This window comes from Rhinatrema bivittatum, chromosome 3 (genome assembly GCF_901001135.1).
Source record: "Rhinatrema bivittatum chromosome 3, aRhiBiv1.1, whole genome shotgun sequence".
NCBI classification, from domain to species: domain Eukaryota; kingdom Metazoa; phylum Chordata; class Amphibia; order Gymnophiona; family Rhinatrematidae; genus Rhinatrema; species Rhinatrema bivittatum.
In genome coordinates, this window is record NC_042617.1 from 95,519,918 (window position 1) to 95,541,161 (window position 21,244).

General features: G+C 43.5%; 1 protein-coding gene across 2 annotated transcripts in view; it reads right to left on the bottom strand.

Moving 5' to 3' along the window:
* Nucleotides 1–21,244, bottom strand: part of HAO1 (hydroxyacid oxidase 1) — a 104,039-nt gene that overhangs the window by 12,712 nt on the left and 70,083 nt on the right. Inside the window, exons 6-7 of one of the 2 annotated variants that reach the window (XM_029596863.1) lie at nucleotides 5,980–6,138; nucleotides 4,373–4,493 (exon numbers count right to left, since the gene is read on the bottom strand). In XM_029596863.1, coding sequence (XP_029452723.1) covers nucleotides 4,373–4,493; nucleotides 5,980–6,138 — 280 coding nt within the window. The remainder of the gene's footprint in view (nucleotides 1–4,372; nucleotides 4,494–5,979; nucleotides 6,139–21,244) is intronic. The other variant, XM_029596864.1, reaches the window with a different exon arrangement.

Consider the following 21,244-nt stretch of genomic DNA (forward strand, 5'->3'; position numbering starts at 1 on the left):
AGTATCTGAAAGTCTGTATCATATCACCTCTGCTCCTCCTCTCCTCCAGGGTGTACATATTTAGATTCTTCAATCTCTCCTCGTACGTCATCCGATGAAGATCCTCCACCTTCCTGGTCGCCCTTCTCTGTACCGCTTCCATCTTGTCTTTGTCTTTTTGAAGATACGGTCTCCAGAACTGAACACAGTACTCCAGGTGAGGCCTCACCAAGGACCTGTACAGGGGAATAATCACTTCCCTTTTCTTACTCGATATTCCTCTCTCTATGCATCCCAGCATTCTTGTGGCTTTTGCTATCGCCTTGTCGCATTGTTTCACAGACTTCATATCATTAGATACTATCACCCCAAGGTCCCTCTCCTGCTCCGTGCACATCAGCCTTCCCCCCCCCATCGAATACATTTCATTCGGATTTCCACTCCCCATATGCATGACTTTGCATTTCTTTGCATTGAATCTCAGCTGCCATGTCTTCGACCACTCTTCCAGTTTCCTTAGATCCCGTCTCATTCTCTCCACTCCTTCCAGCGTGTCCACTCTGTTGCAGATCTTAGTGTCATCCGCAAAAAGACAAACCTTACCTTCAATCCCGTCCGCAATGTCGCTCACAAAGATATTGAACAGGACCGGTCCCAACACCGATCCTTGCGGTACACCACTTATAACCGCTCTCTCCTCAGAGAAGGTTCCATTTACCATCACACATTGTCTTCTGTCCGTCAACCAATTTGCAATCCAGGTCACCACATCGGCACTCACTCCCAAGCTTCTCGTTTTATTCACCAGTCTCCTGTGCGGAACCGTATCAAAAGCTTTGCTGAAATCCAAGTATATGATATCGAGTGCTCTTCCTTGATCCAATTCCTTGGTTACCCAGTCAAAAAAGTCAATCAGATTTGTCTGACAGGATCTTCCCCTGGTGAATCCATGTTGCCTCTGGTCCAACGATTCTCCGGACTGTAGATTGTTCACTATTCTCTCTTTCAGCAGTGACTCCATTACTTTTCCCACCACCGAAGTGAGGCTAACTGGTCTGTAGTTTCCAGCCTCCTCTCTGTTGCCACTCTTGTGAAGCGGGACCACCACCGCTCTTCTCCAATCACGCGGCACCACTCCTGTTTCTAGGGATCTATTGAACAGGTCACACAGTGGAGCCGCCAGAACATCTCTGAGCTCCCTCAATATCCTTGGATGAATACCATCAGGCCCCATGGCTTTGTCCACTTTCAGGTTCTTTAGCTCTTCCCACACATTTTCTACTGTGAAAGGATTTTCATCTATTCCACTTCCCTCCAGTTTCTTGATGTGTAGAGATGGTCCTTCTCCAGGGTCTTCTTTAGTGAACACAGAGCTGAAGTATTCGTTTAATATTTCTGCCATTTCTTCGTCACTCTCCACACATTGATCATTACCACCTTTCAATTTTGCTATACCACTTTGGACCTTTCTCTTTTCGCTGATGTATCTGAAAAATGTTTTGTCACCATTTTTTATCTCCTTGGCAATCCTCTCCTCCGCTTGACTTTTTGCCAACTTGATTAATTTCTTTGTCTCCCTCAGTTGATTCAAATATGCTTCTTTGTGCTCCTCCCTTTGGGATCTTTTATATATCTTGAATGCTGTTCTTTTAGCTTTAATTTTGTCAGCCACCTCCTTTGAGAACCAGATAGGTTTCAGTTTCCTTTTGCTTTTCTTTACATTTCTAACATATAGAGCAGTTGCCTTGGTGATTGCTCCTTTTAGATTGGTCCACTGCTGATCCACATCTCTCTCGTTCTCCCATCCTTTTAGTTCTTCCTCCAGGTACTTACCCATTTCCTCAAAGTCTGTGTTTTTGAACTGTAAAACTCGGGTCTTTGTGGTTCTTTTCCCTATTCTTTTATTGATATTAAACCATACCGTTTGATGGTCACTGCTGCTGAGGTGGGCGCCCACCTGGACATCTGAGACATTATCTGCATTAGTGAACACTAAGCCGAGTATAGCTCCTTCTCTCGTGGGTTCCAACACCATTTGTTTGAACAAAGATACTTGCATGGCATCCACTATCGCTCTACTATTTTTAGTTTCTGCAGATGGGATTTTCCAGTCTACATCTGGCATATTAAAGTCACCCACGATCACCACTTCTCCCTTCTTACCTATCTTATGGATGTCTTCAACCAGCTCTCTGTCCAGCTCTTCCTTTTGGTTTGGAGGCCTGTAAACCACTCCAATATAAATGGATGCTCCGTCATCTTTTTTTAGGTCGAGCCATAGAGCTTCTTCCTTACCCCAACTTCCTTGTAGCTCAGTTGCTTGGATGTTTTGTCTGACATAAAGAGCCACACCTTTCTATCCTTTCTGTCCTTCCTTAACAAGTTGTAGCCTGGTATTGTTGTATCCCATTCATGAGATTCTGTGAACCATGTTTCTGTTATAGCAACAATGTCTAATTCTGCCTCAGCCATTAGGGCCTGCAGATCTGGGATTTTATTTCCCAAACTATGAGCATTTGTGGTCATTACCTTCCAGGTACTCTCTTTAAGGTTATTGCATTTCCTGGACTCCTTATAAGATATTAGTTGAGATTTGTTATTCACTTCACTCTTTCTTTTTGTAGTTGTGCCACTGTTGACAGAGTTATTCCTCTCAATTAGATTTTTCTTTTGGTTATGGATCCTGAAATACTGCATGCATTGTGTTTTTTCCCTCTTTTCTGGTAACACTTCAATGTTTTTCTCATGAACTTCTTCAGTTTTTAATATAGAGAAGGCTTGTTCTTTTTGCATTTGGTACATGGTGTGTCTCCTCATCACAGGTCTAATTCTACCAGAGCCCACTGTATTCCTGGATTTTAAAGAGTTTCTTAATGACCTGTTTGAGTGGGGGGGTATACCTGTTGACTGCTCTTCTGTCAAGAATGGGTGACTGTGGGTCCTTCCTGAGCCTAATGAATTTCCTTTTCTTGACTCCTGGTTTTTCTGTGATATTGGGGAATTATTTTCTGAGTAATGCAATGTGGGTGTATTATTTTTAATTGAAGCTAATTGATTTTTAATGTCAGTCAACTCCTTTTTCAGGGAAGAGAGTTGTGCACAAATTGGGCAAGCTATAAGTTTCCAGATGCTTTCCCTCAGAATAAAGGCTCCACAGCAGTTACATTGGATAGTCCTCATCCTGGTAATTTATGATTTGTATGTCCTTGACTGTTACCAATGTACTAATTTATGTCGCTGCCTATGGCAAGTTAGGCAGTCTTTATTAGAAAACAAGCCCCAGGGGTGGGTGGGTAGAGGGGTAGGGTGGGTGGGAGTTAAACAGTTAAGCCTGGGACAAGCTGGGTAAAGCAGGGCACTTCTGGACGGTTATCTTTGCTTTTTGGTCAATTGTTTTAAAAAACAGTCTTTATGCCCCAATATTTTAGTTTGAATAGATTATTTCTGCCAGCTAACCCCAAAACAGAGAGATTATAACAGTTTACAAGCTGGAGAGAGTTTTTGTTGGGGGGGGGGGTTCTAACTTTGTGCAACAAACAGCAATTTAACTTACTAGACAATTATTATCTTACTATAAAGAAAATTAAAACAGTCAGGAATTAGGCACAGAGGCTTTCTGCACAAATACAAAAATTAGATAGTGCAAAGCAAACCCACTAAGCCATATAGATAGGCTAAATTCCCCTCTTTTGTTTTATTTTTTCAATGTCTACACCTTCTCTACTGCTGATATTAGGGATGTGAATCGGGCTTCGGACGATTGAAAATATCGTCGATATTTTCAAAATCGTCAGAAATCGGGGGCTCCCCTGAAACAATAGGAAAACCCCACGATATTGATCGTGGGGGTTCTCTTATCATTTTGGGGGAGGGCAGGAAAAATGGCACACAAAAATAACCCCTAAACCCACCCCGACCCTTTAAAACTAATCCCTTTGCTTCCCCCACCCCCCAGGAACCTGGTGGTCCAGTGGGGGTCCCACTGGACCACCAGATTCCTGTAAAATGTTTTGGGGGGGTCTGGGGGGTGGGGGAAGCAAAGGGATTAGTTTTAAAGGGTCGGGTGGGATTTTTGTTTACCGGCTCGGGCGCAGCCGATAAACAAAACCGCGATCGGGCCCGATGAAAAAAAAACCCCACATGTGAATCGGAACCGGAATCCGAACCGATTCCGATTCACATCTCTAGCTGATATAACTTTGCTATATTCTTTCAAAGTGACATGGGCAGGCGACCATATAAAAACTGCCCAAAAACTACAGTTTATAGCAGTCTTTCCCACTTATGAGTAACAGAGAATGAAAGAAGCATAAGTTTTTTAATCCACAAGAACTTATTATATTAATCTCCATACAATGCATTCTTATAAAGTGAAGTCTGATACAGTACTTGCCTTCGCAGATACCGCATAATATTTGAGACAAGAAAGAGCTAAACATCTCACCAGCAAGAGCCATTGCTAGCTTGAATTCTTCCCTCAACATTTGAAGAACTTCTTTCACGCCTTCTTCCCCCTATTAATAAAGAAAATAAAGATTAAGAAAAACAGTCTAACCATAGTTTCTAAGGCATGATTCAATAAAGATCTGCCAATTTGATATAAAATGGACCCAATGAGGGTAACTATGTGCACTCTTTAGATCAACAATAGTATTTTATAGCCTGTGTGTATCAGATACATGCATGTTATAAAATGTGCGTATCTTTACACCAGAACATATGCACATATATATGCTTTCACACAAATACATGCAATCCATTGAAGGCAAGTATTTCAATGCATTGAACTTGCATAATTTTCTTACCTATTTAAAAAATATGGGGTAGATTTTAAAACATGCGCTTTGTGAGCGCCAAGCCCACGCCGCCTTCCCCCGTTCCCTACCCCCCCACCCCACCTTTCCTTCCCTTCCCCTACCTCCCCTGCCCTTTCCCCCTACCTTTTTTTAAATGTTTCCTTTTGTTGGAAAACTTACTTCAGCCCTGGGGCTGAAATAAGTTGCGTGCGCCGGCCAACTGCCGGCGCGCGATCCCTGGCACAGCGGCAAATGGCCGCTGTGCCAGGAGCCTCTGATCCCGCCCCCGCCCCGCCCCTGCCCCACCAGCCCAACCACTCCTCCTCCAAATCATCAAGACTGCACTGGCTATTCAGCCTGAACTTCCCCCCAGTTCACCCAGCCAATAATACACAATAAACAAGTCTAATATCAATTATGCCAGATAATTGGTAGGTGTAGAATTGCATAACTAACTTGTTAAATGTATGTGCATGTCTTATAAAATAGCAATTTACATGCATAACTGTTGGCCCCACTCCAGAATACCCCAAGACTGCCCCCCTTTCTTATGTGCATATATGTGTGTGTGCGTGAAACATAAAGTGCATGCAGAATTTTGACTTTTATAAAATGCAGAGAGTGCAAGCTTCTTATGCACATGAAAGCTAATTTTTATGCACATAACTCTTTAAAAATTCACCCTTATATTTGGATTTCATATTTTACAATTTATGAATACATATGATACTGTTTTGCATTGTTCAATTCCCAGTTTATATATTCTTTATTAGGGATGTGCATCTGTTTCCACTAGCTACAACTTTGTAATAAAAAGTCAAATTTTAATTCATTCCAAATGGAGCAAACTGAAATTAGACTTATCTGAAAATATCCAAAACTTTTTGGATATTTTTAGTTCATTGCCAAAAACAGAAATAAAAAAGAGTATCAACCCTCCTCCCTGAATCAAAAATATGAACCAAAAAAAATGTTCCCACTGCTCATCTCTAATCTTTGTTTCCCCGCCCTCTGATATATATATATATATATATATATATATATATATATATATATATATATATATATATATATATATATATATATATATTTATTTATTTATTTATTTATTTTTTTTTTTTTTTTTTGGGGGTAATTCACCTTGTGCCTTTCCTAGGATTAGGTGGAATATCAAATGGAAATAAATAAATATTAGCATGCTTACCTGATATGCCAATCCCCAGATGATGGGCCTTCCTATGAACACAGCCTTGGCACCAAGTGCTAAAGCCTTTAGCACATCAGTGCCTTTCCTCACACCACCATCAAGGAATACTTCTACTTTCCCTTCCACTGCCTCAACAACTTCAGACAAGACATCAATCTATACAAGTAAACACAACAGGAACACTTCTATTAATGTCATCTGTTAGATGATTGAACAAACTGAGCCTTATGAATTGTTTTTGTAGCAGACAATGGCATATCACTCAAAGCACAAACTGCCTTTATCACAGTAAAATAAAGAAGATTAATTTATTTCTGACTGTAAAAAACAGAAAGGGGCAGATTTTCAAAGGCTACACATGTAACATACGCGCGTAACCTGAGAAAATATGCTCCTCTGCATGCCGAGCCTATTTTGCATAGGCTCGGTGGCGTGCAAGCCCCATGTCGCGCGTAAGTCCCAGGGCTTTCAAAAGTGGGTGGTCTGGGGGCGGGTCTGGGGGGCGTGACGTTGGTCCAGGGGCATGTCTGGGGCATGTCTGGGGTCAGGGGGTGGTCTGGGGTCGGGTCCGGGGGCATGACGGCAGTCCGGGGGCGGTCCGGGGCCGTTTCCTGAGCCCTCCTCCATTCCGGCCATGCCGGCGCATGCAAGATATGCCTGCCTCTGGCAGGCATAAGAAATAAAATAAGGTAGGGGGGATTTAGGTAGGGCTGGGGGGTGGGTTAGATAGGGGAAGTTAGGGGGGCTGGAGGGAACAGGGACAGCCATTGGGGCTCCCCTTGGGCCTGGCACGCGCAAGGTGCACATGTGTGCACCCCCTTGTGTGCGCCGAGCCCGGATTTTATAACATGCGCGTGGCAGCGCCGGGTTGCACGAACAAATCTACGCCCACGCATACGTTTTAAAATCTACCCCAAAATATTTAAGTATATTTGGTAATATTTGATGCTTAAATTTGGATTTAGCAATTCATCTGAATTTTTCAATCAAATATGTTCTTTCTTTATGAAGTCTTATACCAGTCCTAGTTGTCTTCTCATTTACTTACTTAACCATATTAAAATATGTTAGATCTGATTTATAAATGCTTTTCTCATTAGCTTAAAATAGAAAAAAATGTTTTATAAATCCGTTTATATCAGTCTACATATAGAGAGGTCCATAGTCAAAAGATTTGTCAGGCTAACTTGGAGATTCTGCAAATCGTTTTGGGAAATTTTGGGGATTTAAATTATGTCCCTATGCTCAAATTTTAAAAACCTGGCATTCATAAGATTGGGGGGGGGGGGGGGGTTTGTGTGGCTGGGCCTTGCTCGCACCACGTGCATTTTACAAAGGGCCCGGCCACATGCGTAACCCCCGTTATGCGCCGAAGTGTCAGGCCCAAAGAAAGGGGTGACCAGGCAGTGTGGTCTGGGCGGGGAGGGGCAGGGTGGGACAGCACCATTCGACACTGTCCCGGGGAAACTCGAGCTGGTAGCCAGCCAGTGCCTGGAGAAGAAGGATAGGGTTAGGGTAAGGGAAGTTCCTTCTCAAACCGCTCCTTATTTGGAGCAGACTGGGAGAGAACTGGGAAAGGCCTATCTGCGTCGCCATGCATATTTTAAAAAATCCTCCCGTTGCTCGCATGACTGTTACTCACCCACACATGCACGCGCTGATTATAAAATTGGGTGTGCATGTGGGCATGGATATCATATTTTATAATGTGTACGGTAATGCGCACATGTTATAAAATTGGCACATCCATGTGCGCACGCTGGGAACTGTGCACATGGTCACATGAATGCATCTTTTAATACTGACCCCCTAGTGATCAGGTAAATATTGTCCAGGAAAATCATTGTCTGCATAAAATTTAACAGCGTAAAAAAAAATGGAGCTGGAGGCATTCCCAGGGAACTGTTAAACTTTAGCCAGTCAGCACTATTTAGCCAGATAAGAGGGGACTTATGTGGCTTAAGTAGCAGCTGCTGAATATGCACCTACATTCAGCACCCACACAAAAAATAGGTGTGTACTTGATGTAACTACCGATATTTGGCATTAGCCGCATAAGTATATGTGTAAATTTAGATATAAAGTATGTCTAAACTTAGCCGGGTAGACTTATCCGGCTAAGTGCATATATATATGCATATATTCAGTGGCTTTGCCATACAACTGAATATACATCGTAGCTTAGCTGGATAATCAAATTTCTTCTCTGGATTATACAACGCTTTCTATACCTTGACAGAATCGTAAAGGAGGAGGTCTGATGCTTATTGCAAAAAAAGATCTTGGTGTGAAATTATTACCAAAAAATATTGCTGAGCCCTATAAAGTTGCCTTATTTAATTCAAACAATCTACAAATGTGCTTATTATATTGTCCACCAGGTTTGCTGGAACACAATATATCACCAATAATTGAACTTTTTGTTAATGAGTTAGAACTTGATAAACCAGCAATTATATTAGGAGATTTCAACTTACATATTGATACCATCCCATGTTCCTCTACATATAACACCCTTATTGAATCACTGTCCGCTCTAGGCTTTGAATTAGTTATATCAGGTCCAATACACAAAGCAGGGCACACCTTAGATTTAATGTTCATTAATTTCAATACTGGCAGCTCTCCACTTACAAAATACACTCAAGTTCCATGGTCGAATCATTTTTTAATTCAATCAACACACATTCAATATCAGGAACTCATCATCCTGTATCATTTTCATACCGACACTCAATAAAGATTGAGGATCTTCAAAACAAAATTGAACAAAATATAAAACACCTAAACATTAGGGATGTGAATCGTTTTAGGACGATTAAAATTATCGTCCGATAATTTTAATATCGTCTTAAACCGTTATGGAACACAATACAATACAGATTCTAACGATTTATCGTTATAAATCGTTAGAATCGTGAGCCGGCACACTAAAACCCCCTAAAACCCACCCCCGACCCTTTAAATTAAATCCCCCACCCTCCCGAACCCCCCCCAAATAACTTAAATAACCTGCGGGTCCAGCGGCGGTCCGGAACGGCAGCGGTCCGGAACGGGCTCCTGCTCTGAATCTTGTCGTCTTCAGCCAGCGCCATTTTCCAAAATGGCGCTGAAAAATGGCGGCGGCCATAGACGAAAAAGATTGGACGGCAGGAGGTCCTTCCGGACCCCCGCTGGACTTTTGGCAAGTCTCGTGGGGGTCAGGAGGCCCCCCACAAGCTGGCCAAAAGTTCCTGGAGGTCCAGCGGGGGTCAGGGAGCGATTTCCCGCCGCGAATCGTTTTCGTACGGAAAATGGCGCCGGCCATACGCGTATGGCCGGCGCCATTTTCCGTACGGAAAATGGCGCCGGCAGGAGATCGACTGCAGGAGGTCGTTCAGCGAGGCGCCGGAACCCTCGCTGAACGACCTCCTGCAGTCGATCTCCTGCCGGCGCCATTTTCCGTACGAAAACGATTTGCGGCGGGAAATCGCTCCCTGACCCCCGCTGGACCTCCAGGAACTTTTGGCCAGCTTGTGGGGGGCCTCCTGACCCCCACGAGACTTGCCAAAAGTCCAGCGGGGGTCCGGAAGGACCTCCTGCCGTCCAATCTTTTTCGTCTATGGCCGCCGCCATTTTTCGGCGCCATTTTGGAAAATGGCGCCGGCTGAAGACGACAAGATTCAGAGCAGGAGCCCGTTCCGGACCGCTGCCGTTCCGGACCGCCGCTGGACCCGCAGGTTATTTAAGTTATTTGGGGGGGTTCGGGAGGGTGGGGGATTTAATTTAAAGGGTCGGGGGTGGGTTTTAGGGGGTTTTAATGTGCCGGTTTTTCGATTTTTCGATTTTTAACGATTTTTCACAATATTTTACCCCCCCAAACGGCAACAATACGATTCCCTCCCCCTCCCAGCCGAAATCGATCGTTAAGACGATCGAGGACACGATTCACATCCCCACTAAACATTTTAAATAGTGAAAAAGCAACACATTCTTGGTTAGAATTTTCAAACAGCATAGCTAATAAATTAAATTAAATCCAGTAAAAACAATAACATAAAAAACCCAAAAAATCACAAGCCCTGGTATAACAATGAAATTAAATCTACAAAAAGAACTCTGAGAAAAAAAAAACTTGAGAAAAAATCCTACCACATCAAACCTGACGGAGTATAGAAGTTTCTTGGCATACTACAAAAAACTTATCAATAATACAAAAAAGGAATACTTTATTAAAAAAATACAAAGCTTTCTCCATAACCCAAGAATCCTTTTCTCAACAGTCCAGAAGCTCATTAGAAACCCCACTGGTGACAATTGCCCACTTCCAGAATCAAAATGGACCAAAATTACACATTTTTTTAAACAAAAAATAGTAAACCTATTATCAGGTATTGATAATAATAGGAACCAAATAATTGATATGAACATCAGAGAGGGTACAAAATGGTCAAAATGTGATGAAACTTCATCTGTTGAAATTGAAAATCTGATTAATAAAATGAATCCTGCAACACACCAGCTCGACAAGATTTCCATCCCTGCTCTAAAATCAACAGCCCACCTAATTTCTATCCCAATAACAAAAATAATTAATTTATCACTAAATCAAGGTTGTTACCCACAAATACTCAAATGTGCAATAATTAAACCTATTTAAAAAAAAACATCACTGGACTCTACGTCGCTTAATTATTGACCGGTATCCAATTTATCATTCTTAGCAAAGTTAATAGAAAAAGTAGTAGAGAAAAAATTAAATATTTTATACCCTTTACAATTCGGCTTTAGAAAGCAGCATAGCACTGAACATTACTGCTTGCTCTCACCGATACCATCCTTAGAGGATTCGATAGTGGACAAAGTTATCTACTAATATTACTCGATTTATCAGCAGCATTTGACATTGTGAACCATACAATTCTTTTATACAGACTAACAGAAATTGGACTGATTGATACCACAATCAAATGGTTTTCTTCATATCTTAAAAACCGCTTCTTCCAAGTAAAAATCAAAAACTCTATTTCTGATAAAAATGAACTCAATAGAGTTCCACAAGGGTCCTCACTGTTGGCCACTCTGTTTAATATTTGCATGATTCCAATTTGTCATTTTTTAACTGGACTTGGCCTCACACACTATGGTGTAGATTTTTAAAGAAGCACACGTGGGGTACATTTGTGTGCGCTACCCAGCGTGCACAAATGTACACCTGATTTTATAAAATGCACATGCTGCCGCGTGCATGTTATAAAATCCGGGGTCGGCGCGTGCAAGGGAGTGCACACTTGTGCACCTTGCGTGCGCCGAGCCCTAGGGGAGCCCCGATGGCTTTCCCCGTTCCCTCCGCTCCTCCGCTCCTCCCCACCTTCCCATCCCTTTCCCTATCTAACCCACCCCCCAGCCCTATCTAAATCCCCCCACCTTGTTTTCAAAAGTTACACCTGCCAGCTGCCGGTGCGCCATCCCCCGGCACAGCCACTGTGCCGGAGGAATCGGGCCTGTCCCCGGACCGCCCCCGGACCTGTACCACGCCCATGCTCCCGCCCCCTTCCCGCCCCTTTTTCAAAGCCCCAGGACATATGCGCATCCTGGGGCATGCACAGGAGGGTTTTTAAAGGGTTACACCCTTTGAAAATATACCCCATTGCTAATAAGTTAAAAGATGGATATAATAAACTCCATACACTCAAATGGTTAAAACCTTTACTAGACAAAAACAATTTTAGAACAGTGCTCCAAACCTTACTGTTCTCCAGCACTGATTACTGCAATGCACTTCTACTAGGTCTCCCACAGTCAACTATTCATCCATTACAAGTCCTTCAAAATGCAGCAGTAAGGATCTTAACATATACAAGAAAGTACGATCATATTATACCTGTGCTGATCTCATTACACTGGTTACCGATAAATTTTCGAATGGAATATAAATCTCTTTGTATTATACATAAAATAATCTATGGTGAAGAAACAGACTGGCTTAATGCAACCATCCGACTACATACACCACAAAGGAACCTAAGATCCACTAACAAAGGCCTTTTAGCCATTCTAACAGTTCAGTCGGCACATCTAACGCAGGTTAGAAACAGAGCCATTTCCCTTGCAGGCCCAAAAATCTGGAACACCCTACCAACATAATTAAGACTGCAGCTCAACCCAAAAACATTTTTAAAAGAATTAAAAACATGGCTGCTTTGCAGAGCCTATGATGAACAGGACCAGGAAAGAAACCCATTCAAGAATGTTTATATGAATTTTGAGTCATTTTTATTTTTACATTTTATTTTATTATTTTAGCATATTGTATTTCTACTTGTTTGTATGCTTAATTACTATTACAGTGGCTTATTTTTATACGATATCATTATTTTTATACTGTATAATTATTTTTTAAGTTCTATTTTATTTGTTCATGTAAACCGTTGTGATGGGTTTGGTACTTTCCAAACGACGGTATATATAACTATAAAATAAGTAACATAAAAAAATAAGATCTAACCGGCTAATAGTCATTTTCCAACTCACATTATGGCATTTTTGCATGTGAAAAACACCTTAATGCTTGCGAAAAGCAGCACAACGCATGGTGAGATGCTAATTTTTAAAAGGGGAGGGATTGAGGTAGAGTCAAGGGCAGGAATTTTGTAAAATTGGGCTGGCTTCAAAAAGTGCAAAGCCATAATACATGATATTGCACAGTTTTAACACCGAAAACAACTACACCTTTTTGGGCATTTTTAGGCTGGGGGCCTGAGATGTGAGAGGTGGGAAGAGGGAAAGAGAGAGAGAGAGAGCCTCTGGGGGTGACACCATAGTAAGCAGCTAATTATGCTACTATAGGAGACTCACCTAGTAACTCGAGGTGAGGTTTAAGTTGTAGTGTAGGGGTTAGGGGCCACTTTGACATGCAGAGTGAGACGTACAAACAGAACAGTATACTCTTATGAAGATTTTATGTCTTTCGGAGTGTGGAAATTCACACAACGATGAGCTTGATGTACCTGGGTAACATCAAGCTAGGTTGAGAGAACATTGTAGAAATCTCATTGTTGTGTGAGTTTCCTCACTCTGAAAGACATCAAATCTTCACAAGAGTGCACTGTTCTGTTCGTACATCTCACTCTGCATGTCAAAGTGGCCCCCTAACCCCTACACTACAACCTAAACCTCACCTCGAGTTACTAGGTGGGCCTCCTATAGTAGCATAAATAGCCAACTACTACAAGGGCCTTGTAGATAGTCTCTCTCTCTCTTTCTCTCTCTCTCTCTCTCTCTCTCTCTCACTCTCTCATATCAGTACTTTGCAGGTAGGAAAATGCAATTATTGTGGTATTACACACACAAAGTGTGAAAAGTTAATGCACTTTGTGGCAATACCTGTGCTTAGATAATGCACATTGCAATTAATAGGCTATTACCATAAAACACACCCCTCTCTTCCTATTGCATGTGATTTTTTTTTTATAAATCTAGCCCTAATTTACTTACATGTCCAGCTCTGAATATCTACCCCTGCGTGGCTATAGTTAGCCTGGTTACTAAAACAGTTATTACTTGTTCTGTTCACATTCAAAGTCACATAGATGCAGTCCTTCCCCCACCCCCAATACCACAGATCAGTGAAAAACATGCAGCCAGTGAATTGCCAACTGACACCACCAGGTGTGACTACCACCACAACAAATGACCAGCAAATTTAGTAAGTGGTGCGATCATAATCTAGGGGCATAGGCAATGGAAGCATTAGCCACAGACTCTACCATTATCTACTTAATTTTGCATTGCCATTGCAGAATCTAAATACAGAACAGGAGAATATCATGCAATGGAGTTCCCACAGCCAAGCAGCAGAACTGGAAATGCTGCTGTTACACAAAAGAGGTACACAATCAAAGGGTTGTGCAGTCACTCTTTGTAGTGACTGCCAAAGGACCCAATGCGGCCTCATTTCATCATCACATAGAGGAAAATGTTCAAAGACATTAAAGTGGGTAAAAACCTATTTACCTGGGTAGAATGGCAGTTTTGAAAATTGTCATCCCCCCTCCCCCCAAAAGGGAACAATAGTATAATGCATACATTTTGCTTTTCAATGAGACACTCATTTAATGCTAATTACAACTTTTCGTGCTAGTTCAAAAGTCCGAGAAACCTATGGCTTTGTTTCATCTTATGGACATTTAGAAGATTTTTCATCAAAGCGGTTTTTAATAGATTTGCACATCACAGGGTGACGGGGATTGCTGGCAGCTTGAAATGGCTGAAAGGCATTTTATTTTAATCATAAGCCAGGCATTCAGAGCTTAATGAAATGGCTCACCAACCAGGGAGACTGACTAAAACTGTGCTATGGTTCATGTTTATTTGTCATTAGATTATTTTCAATGCAAAGATCAAAACAGTTTTCTTTAACATGTTGGTAATTATCTGATGACATGTAGTGAATGTTCCAGGTGGATTTCTCCTATAGAGCTAAAGAAAATAATTCAGCAGTTTGCACTTGGACTGACAGCAACAAATCGGCATGACTCTGACAGCTCTCACCTGGGACACTGTTGTTCCAGTTATTCAAGCCAAAGCTAACATCTTTCTTTGATTCTGCCCTGTCACCTCATTTTGTGTAATTTATTTCCTTGCTGTATCCACATTACAGTGTGTTAGGTGGCAACATGCAGTGTGGTGTAATGCTTCTTAATATGTCATGCAAAGAACATATGAGCCAGATGCACTAAGGAGTTTCTCCCATTTGCATCTAAGGAAAACTTGCTCAGTACATCTGGCTCATAGCATCCAAAACACCAAGTGAACTTGGAAGTGTGTATAATATATTAGGGATGTGAATCGTTTTCCATATCGTCTTAACGATAGAAATCGTGTGGCAGGGCAAGAAAATCGTCTTAGGCACGATTTTTTAGTTAAAAAATCGTTAAAAATCGTTTTTTCCGATTAGTGCGCACTAACTCGAGTTAGTGTGCACTAACGGGAGTTAGTGCGCACTAACTGGGAGTTAGTGCGCACTAACTGAAAATGATACAATTTGACACTTTTCAGGTCAGTTAAGGTCAGTTTAGGAATGAATATGTATTCCTATTGGCTGCCCTCTTATTTATTCATGTTACCAAGTTTCCTACTGACAGTATATGGGGGATGGGAAATGGAAACAGTTGGTAGCTTGACAAAACAAGTAATGTGATCAGTCAATGTGACTAGAACTTGTGCCCTAACCCTGATACCAGGGGTATTGTGATCTTCCTGCACACAGTGCCCTATCCCTATTAATACCAGGAGTGTTGTGATCTTCCTGCACACAGTGCCCTATCCCTAATACCAGGGGTGTTGTGATCTTCCTGCACACAGTGCCCTATTCCTGATACTGGGGGTGTTGTGATCTTCCTGCACACAGTGCCCTATTCCTGATACCGGGGGTGTTGTGATCTTCTTGCACACATCCCGATATCAGGGATAGGGCACTGCATGCAGGAAGATCACAACACTCCTGGTATTAATAGGGATAGGGCACTGCATGCAGGAAGATCACAACACTCCTGGTATTAATAGGGATAGGGCACTGCATGCAGGAAGATCACAACACCCCTGGTATCAGGGATAAGGCACTGTGCGCAGGAAGATCACAATACCCCGGAGGAGTGAGGGTCAGGCAGCTCCCCCCTGTCTGTGAAGCCAGCCTCTCACTAGTAATGCAGGGAGGGAGCTGTCTCAGACTTCACCATCCTCCCCCCCCCCCTTACCCACACACCATTCACTAGCTGGGACATGGGGGAAGTCAGGAGTGAGGATCAGGCAGCTCCCCCCTGTCTGCGAAGCCAGCCTCTCACTAGTAATGCAGGGAGGGAGCTGTCTCAGACTTCACCATCCACCCCCCCCCTCACCCACACACCATTCACTAGCTGGGACATGGGGGAAGTCAGGAGTGAGGGACAGGCAGCTCCCCCCTGTCTGTGAAGCAAGCCTCTCACTAGTAATGCAGGGAGGGAGCTGTCTCAGACTTCACCATCCTCCCCCCCCCCTCACCCACACACCATTCACTAGCTGGGACATGGGGGAAGTCAGGAGTGAGGGTCAGGCAGCTCCCCCCTGTCTGTGAAGCCAGCCTCTCACTAGTAATGCAGGGAGGGAGCTGTCTCAGACTTCACCATCCTCCCCCCCCCCCCCCTCACCCACACACCATTCACTAGCTGGGACATGGGGGAAGTCAGGAGTGAGGGTCAGGCAGCTCCCCCCTGTCTGCGAAGCCAGCTTCTCACTAGTAATGCAGGGAGGGAGCTGTCTCAGACTTCACCATCCTCCCCCCCCCCTCACCCACACACCATTCACTAGCTGGGACATGGGGGAAGTCAGGAGTGAGGGTCAGGCAGCTCCCCCCTGTCTGTGAAGCCAGCCTCTCACTAGTAATGCAGGGAGGGAGCTGTCTCAGACTTCACCATCCACCCCTCCCCCCTCACCCACACACCATTCACTAGCTGGGACATGGGGGAAGTCAGGAGTGAGGGTCAGGCAGCTCCCCCCTGTCTGTGAAGCCAGCCTCTCACTAGTAATGCAGGGAGGGAGCTGTCTCAGACTGGTATCAGGGTTAGGGCACTGTGTGCAGGAAGATCACAAACACTCCTGGTATTAATAGGGATAGGGCACTGTAAGAGATGACTGTAGTAGATTGAATAAAGATCTGATGTTTCTGCTCTCCTCACACCAAACAAAAACAACACACAAGCAGAGAAGCCCTTCTTACAAAGCTGAGCTAGTGAGTTAAGTAGGAGGAAAAGTAAACATACTGGTGCCAGTGTGGCTACTTAAAAAATACACTTACCAACAATCAATTACATATATTTGAACTGTGTACAGTTCCAGCCAGGACCACTTTTCTAAAATGCACAGTGATTGGCAAATTCAACATGCACTAGCATTTCAGGTGCCTGCTAACAAAAATAATAAACAAACAAGTTCTAGTCACGTGAGTGCTGATCATTACATTACTTTTTTGTCAAGCTTCCAACTGTTTCCATTTCACATCCCCCCCAACCATATTGGTAACATCAATAGATAAGAGCACAGCCAGCCAATAGGAATACATACATACATATTCATTCCTAAGTGACTTTTACTGACCTGGGAAGTGTGAACACTTTGTTTCATTTTCTGTTGGTGTTCGTTAGTTTCCAGTTCCATTTCCCATCCCCCCAACCATCACCTCAGTGGTAACCTTGGTAACATCAATAGATAAGAGGGCAGCCAGCCAATAGGAACACATATTCATTCCTAACTGACCTTCAGTGACCTGGAAAGTGTTTATTTGTATCATTTTCAGTTAGTGCGCACTAAATCGAGTTAGTGCGCACTAACGGGGAGTTAGTGCGCACTAACTCGAGTTAGTGCGCACTAACACGATTTAACGATTTTTTAACGATAAATCGTTAGAATTTCTATTGTATCGTGTTCTATAACGATTTAAGACGATATAAACATTATCGGACGATAATTTTAATCGTTGAAAAACGATTCACATCCCTATAATATATTGAGAATTTGATGCTCAGAGACTTTTGGTGATATTTATCATCTCCTCCAGGGATCATAATCTACTCTACCTCAAAAGGGTGAGGTAAAATTACTGTACACATCCATGGTTTTCATTTTTACTTTTTTAGAAAAAGGATTTTTCTACTGCATTGACCTACAAACCTCAAAAATACACTGTTTAGTTTCCTTTCATTGACCTACAAACCTTTTTGAGGTTTGTAGGTCAATGCAGTAGAAAAATCCTTTTTCTAAAAAAGTAAAAATGATCAGAATAATACATTTGTATTTTATGAACCACTTCATTTGGAAGCATTTGTTTCTGATAAGAGTTGAAACAGTCTGGGGAGTAGGTTTATAATTATTATTAAATAAGGTAGGTTACTGGATATTAAAGAACATACTACCCAAACTCTTCCTTGTCTCTTTGCTGAGAGTTATTCTTATTATTGGGGTAGATTTTAAAAGAAGCGCGCAGGCATACATGTGCATGCACTACCCGGCGCGCTCACATGGACCCCCGATTTTATAACATGCGTGCACAGGTGCATGCATGTTATAAAATCGGAGGTCGGCGCGTGCAAGCGGGTGCACAATTGTGCACCCTGTGTGCGCTGATGCCCGCGGCCCTCACCTGTTCCCTTCCCAGGCTGCTCTGATTTTGGAGCGGCCTGTGAGGGAACTTCCCTTACCCCTACTCTATTCTTCCCACCCCTTCCCACCCCCTAGCCCTATTCTAACCCCCCCCGTCCGACCTCTATCATAACTTTTGCGCCTACCTCCGGCCCTGCTCTGCCCTGCCCCTGGACCGCTCCGCCTCACCCCCGTCCCACTCCTTTTTAGAAGCCCCGGGACTTAGACACATCCCAGGGCTTTACGCATGTTGCCGGGCCTTTATAAAATAGGCCCGGCGAGCATAGGGCTTTGAAAATCTGGCCCATTATTTCTTGTTGATGATATTCCCCCTTTATGTGGATTTCGTATGCGATGTTTGCTTTCTGAAATGATTTGTGACTTTAGGTTATTGTGTTTGAACCCATATATTTTTTAATAATACTTGTATTATCTTGAAAATTTTCAATAAAGAAAAAATTTAAAAAAAAAAACAGCACTGAGAAGTCCATATTCAAAAGCATTTAGCCAGATAACTAAGAAGTTAGCTAAATGAAGATTTGGGCACTTATCTGGCTAAATTCTAGGTGGATAATAAGTGAGCTGGCTAGAATTTAGCCGGATAACTTAAGGGAGTTCCAGGGGCACAACTGAGATGAGTTAGCCAGAAAATTTATCTGGCTAACTCCAATATTCAGAGTTTTCAAATAAATTAGGCCTAGATTCATTTTGCTATGTTTATCGCTCGAATAACACGCGTGATAAAAAGAAAGCTATGCGTGTATTCTAATTGCCAGCAGGGATGTGCAGAGCAAAATTTTATGTTCATATTTCTTATGTCCGAAAGGGGGTCCCACTTGCGGCCAATATGGACATAAAAAAAATCCAATGAGTTGGGTATATGTACATATGTGCAAAAAAAAAATTTAAACCCCCTCACCCTCCTTAATCCCCCCCCCCAGACTTACCACAACTCCCTGGTGATGGAGCGAGGAGTGAGGACGTCATTTCTGCAATCCTTGGTGAGAAGCATGTGACGTCGGCGGCACGTCGAGTGACGCCGGCGTCACGTGATTCCCGGCGAGTTCGCGCCGGATGGCTCGTTCGGCCCAAAAAGAACTTTTGGCCAGCTTGGGGGCCCCCCCAAGCTGGCCTCCTGACCCCCCCAAGCTGGCCTCCTGACCCCCCCAAGCCCAAGCTTGGGGGGGTCAGGAGGCCCCCCCAAGCTGGCCAAAAGTTCTTTTTGGGCCGAACGAGCCGTCCGGCGCGAACTCGCCGGGAATCACGTGACGCCGGCGTCACTCGACATGCCGCCGACGTCACATGCTTCTCGCCAAGGATTGCAGAAATGGCGTCCTCACTCCTCGCTCCATCACCAGGGTGTTGTGGTAAGTCGGGGGGGGGGGGGGATTAAGGAGGGTGAGGGGGTTTATATTTTTATTTTGGCTCAACAATCGCGATTTCCCACATATCCAACATATCTATGTTGGATATGTGGGAAATCCGATCGTTTATGTCGAATCAATTTTTTAAGTTAAAAAAAAATATGAGTAGCGTTTTACTAATGCGGTCAATCCGAATGCACACCCCTAATTGCCAGCCTGCTGCATCACATAGCTAAATAACGCACACAGCATTGAGGTTTTCGCACACCGCATTGCATCATCGCAGAGTGCATTTTTTTTTCCTGTATAAATTCTGGCTTCCTGCACGTGCCTCTTTGAGGGGATGTCAGGAGTTTGGTGAGGTAGGTAGGTGTTGTTGGTGGATAGTTGGAGGTTATTTAGAGTGATTACTGATTGCATTGTCATGTTTGCTGTTGTCCTCTATTTCCCTTTACTTTTGTCTTTTGTCATCTTTGTTGGAAGAAAGTGTTTGTTTTATAGTCCAGTTTGTCTGTCTGTTTTTTGAGTGGAGGTGGTGAGAAGTGGAGGTGGTGAAGGTGTATGTGTGTGTGTGTGTGTGTGTGTGTGTGTGTGTGTATGTGTGTGTGCATGCTGAGGAGGTATGAGTGTGTGTGTAGGAGGTGTGCTTGGAGGTTGTGGAGAGGATGGAACGTGGCAGGCATGGAGAGAGAGGAGAGAAGAGGCATCAGGATAGGAGGGGGAGGGGGCCAGAGAGGGAGGGGGAGGATGTGGCCAGGAGTGCCAGGGAAGGAGTAGGAGTAGGGACAGGTACAGGAGTAGAGAGAAGCAGCATGGAAGGGATAGGAAAGTGCGGGAGGGGGAAGGGTCTAGTCAGGTGAGTTCAGGGGAAGGGGTAGGGTAGGTTAGGGATAGGCAGAGAGGGCAGAGGGTAAGGGAGTTGGTAGGGCAGGAGCAGGAGGGGGGGGGGAGGAAAGGAGTGGAGAAGGGAGCGGGATAGAGAGTGAGGAAAGGGAGGACATCACTCCGGAAGAAGTGACACCCCCTCTGTATATGGCCCCTGGTGTGTGCATTCTTTGACTAGTGCCCCTACTCCGGGATTCCTTGTTCTTCTATGCCTTACTTGGTTCTTTGCTCTGTTTAGGCCTCCCAGTGGGCCTTCTTGCCTGCATGTTCCTAGCTTTTCTCCTGTCCTGTGCTAGGTCTTACAGTGGCCCCTTTGCCTGTGTGGTTATCTGTTGTTGTCCGTGTTTTCTCTGATTCTTTGTTTGGTATCTGCCTTATGCTTATTTGTCAGTCCCTGTCTTTTCAGTGCTCACCCCTGTTTCAGGCCAATTCAGAAAGGATTGCGAGAGAATGGGCATTCTGTGTTGAGTGCCCGCTCTCCCAACGCATGCCCAGTCATCTCTCCTGGGCGTGCAATCCTATATTTAAATGAGGGGTCACGCTAAAAGGCGGCACTAGGGATGATTACGCACCCCTAACACCACCTTGGCCCAGGAGCGGTGGCTCTGTCAGCGGGATAAATTTATCCAGCTAAGTGACCGAGCTTCACAGTGGCTAATTATGGACCTTTGTATGACCAATTCTAATTCTATAATAATGGATAGAATGTGCAGTGAATAAAATGGTTCGTTTGCATACACATTCACGTGTCATCTCCAACATTCAAATGAATAATTAAAAACTGATTTGTAGGAAAGCAAAAGTGTAATTACATTTCATTAGAGGTTGTCCTCTAATATTTACCTATTGGTTTAACTTGC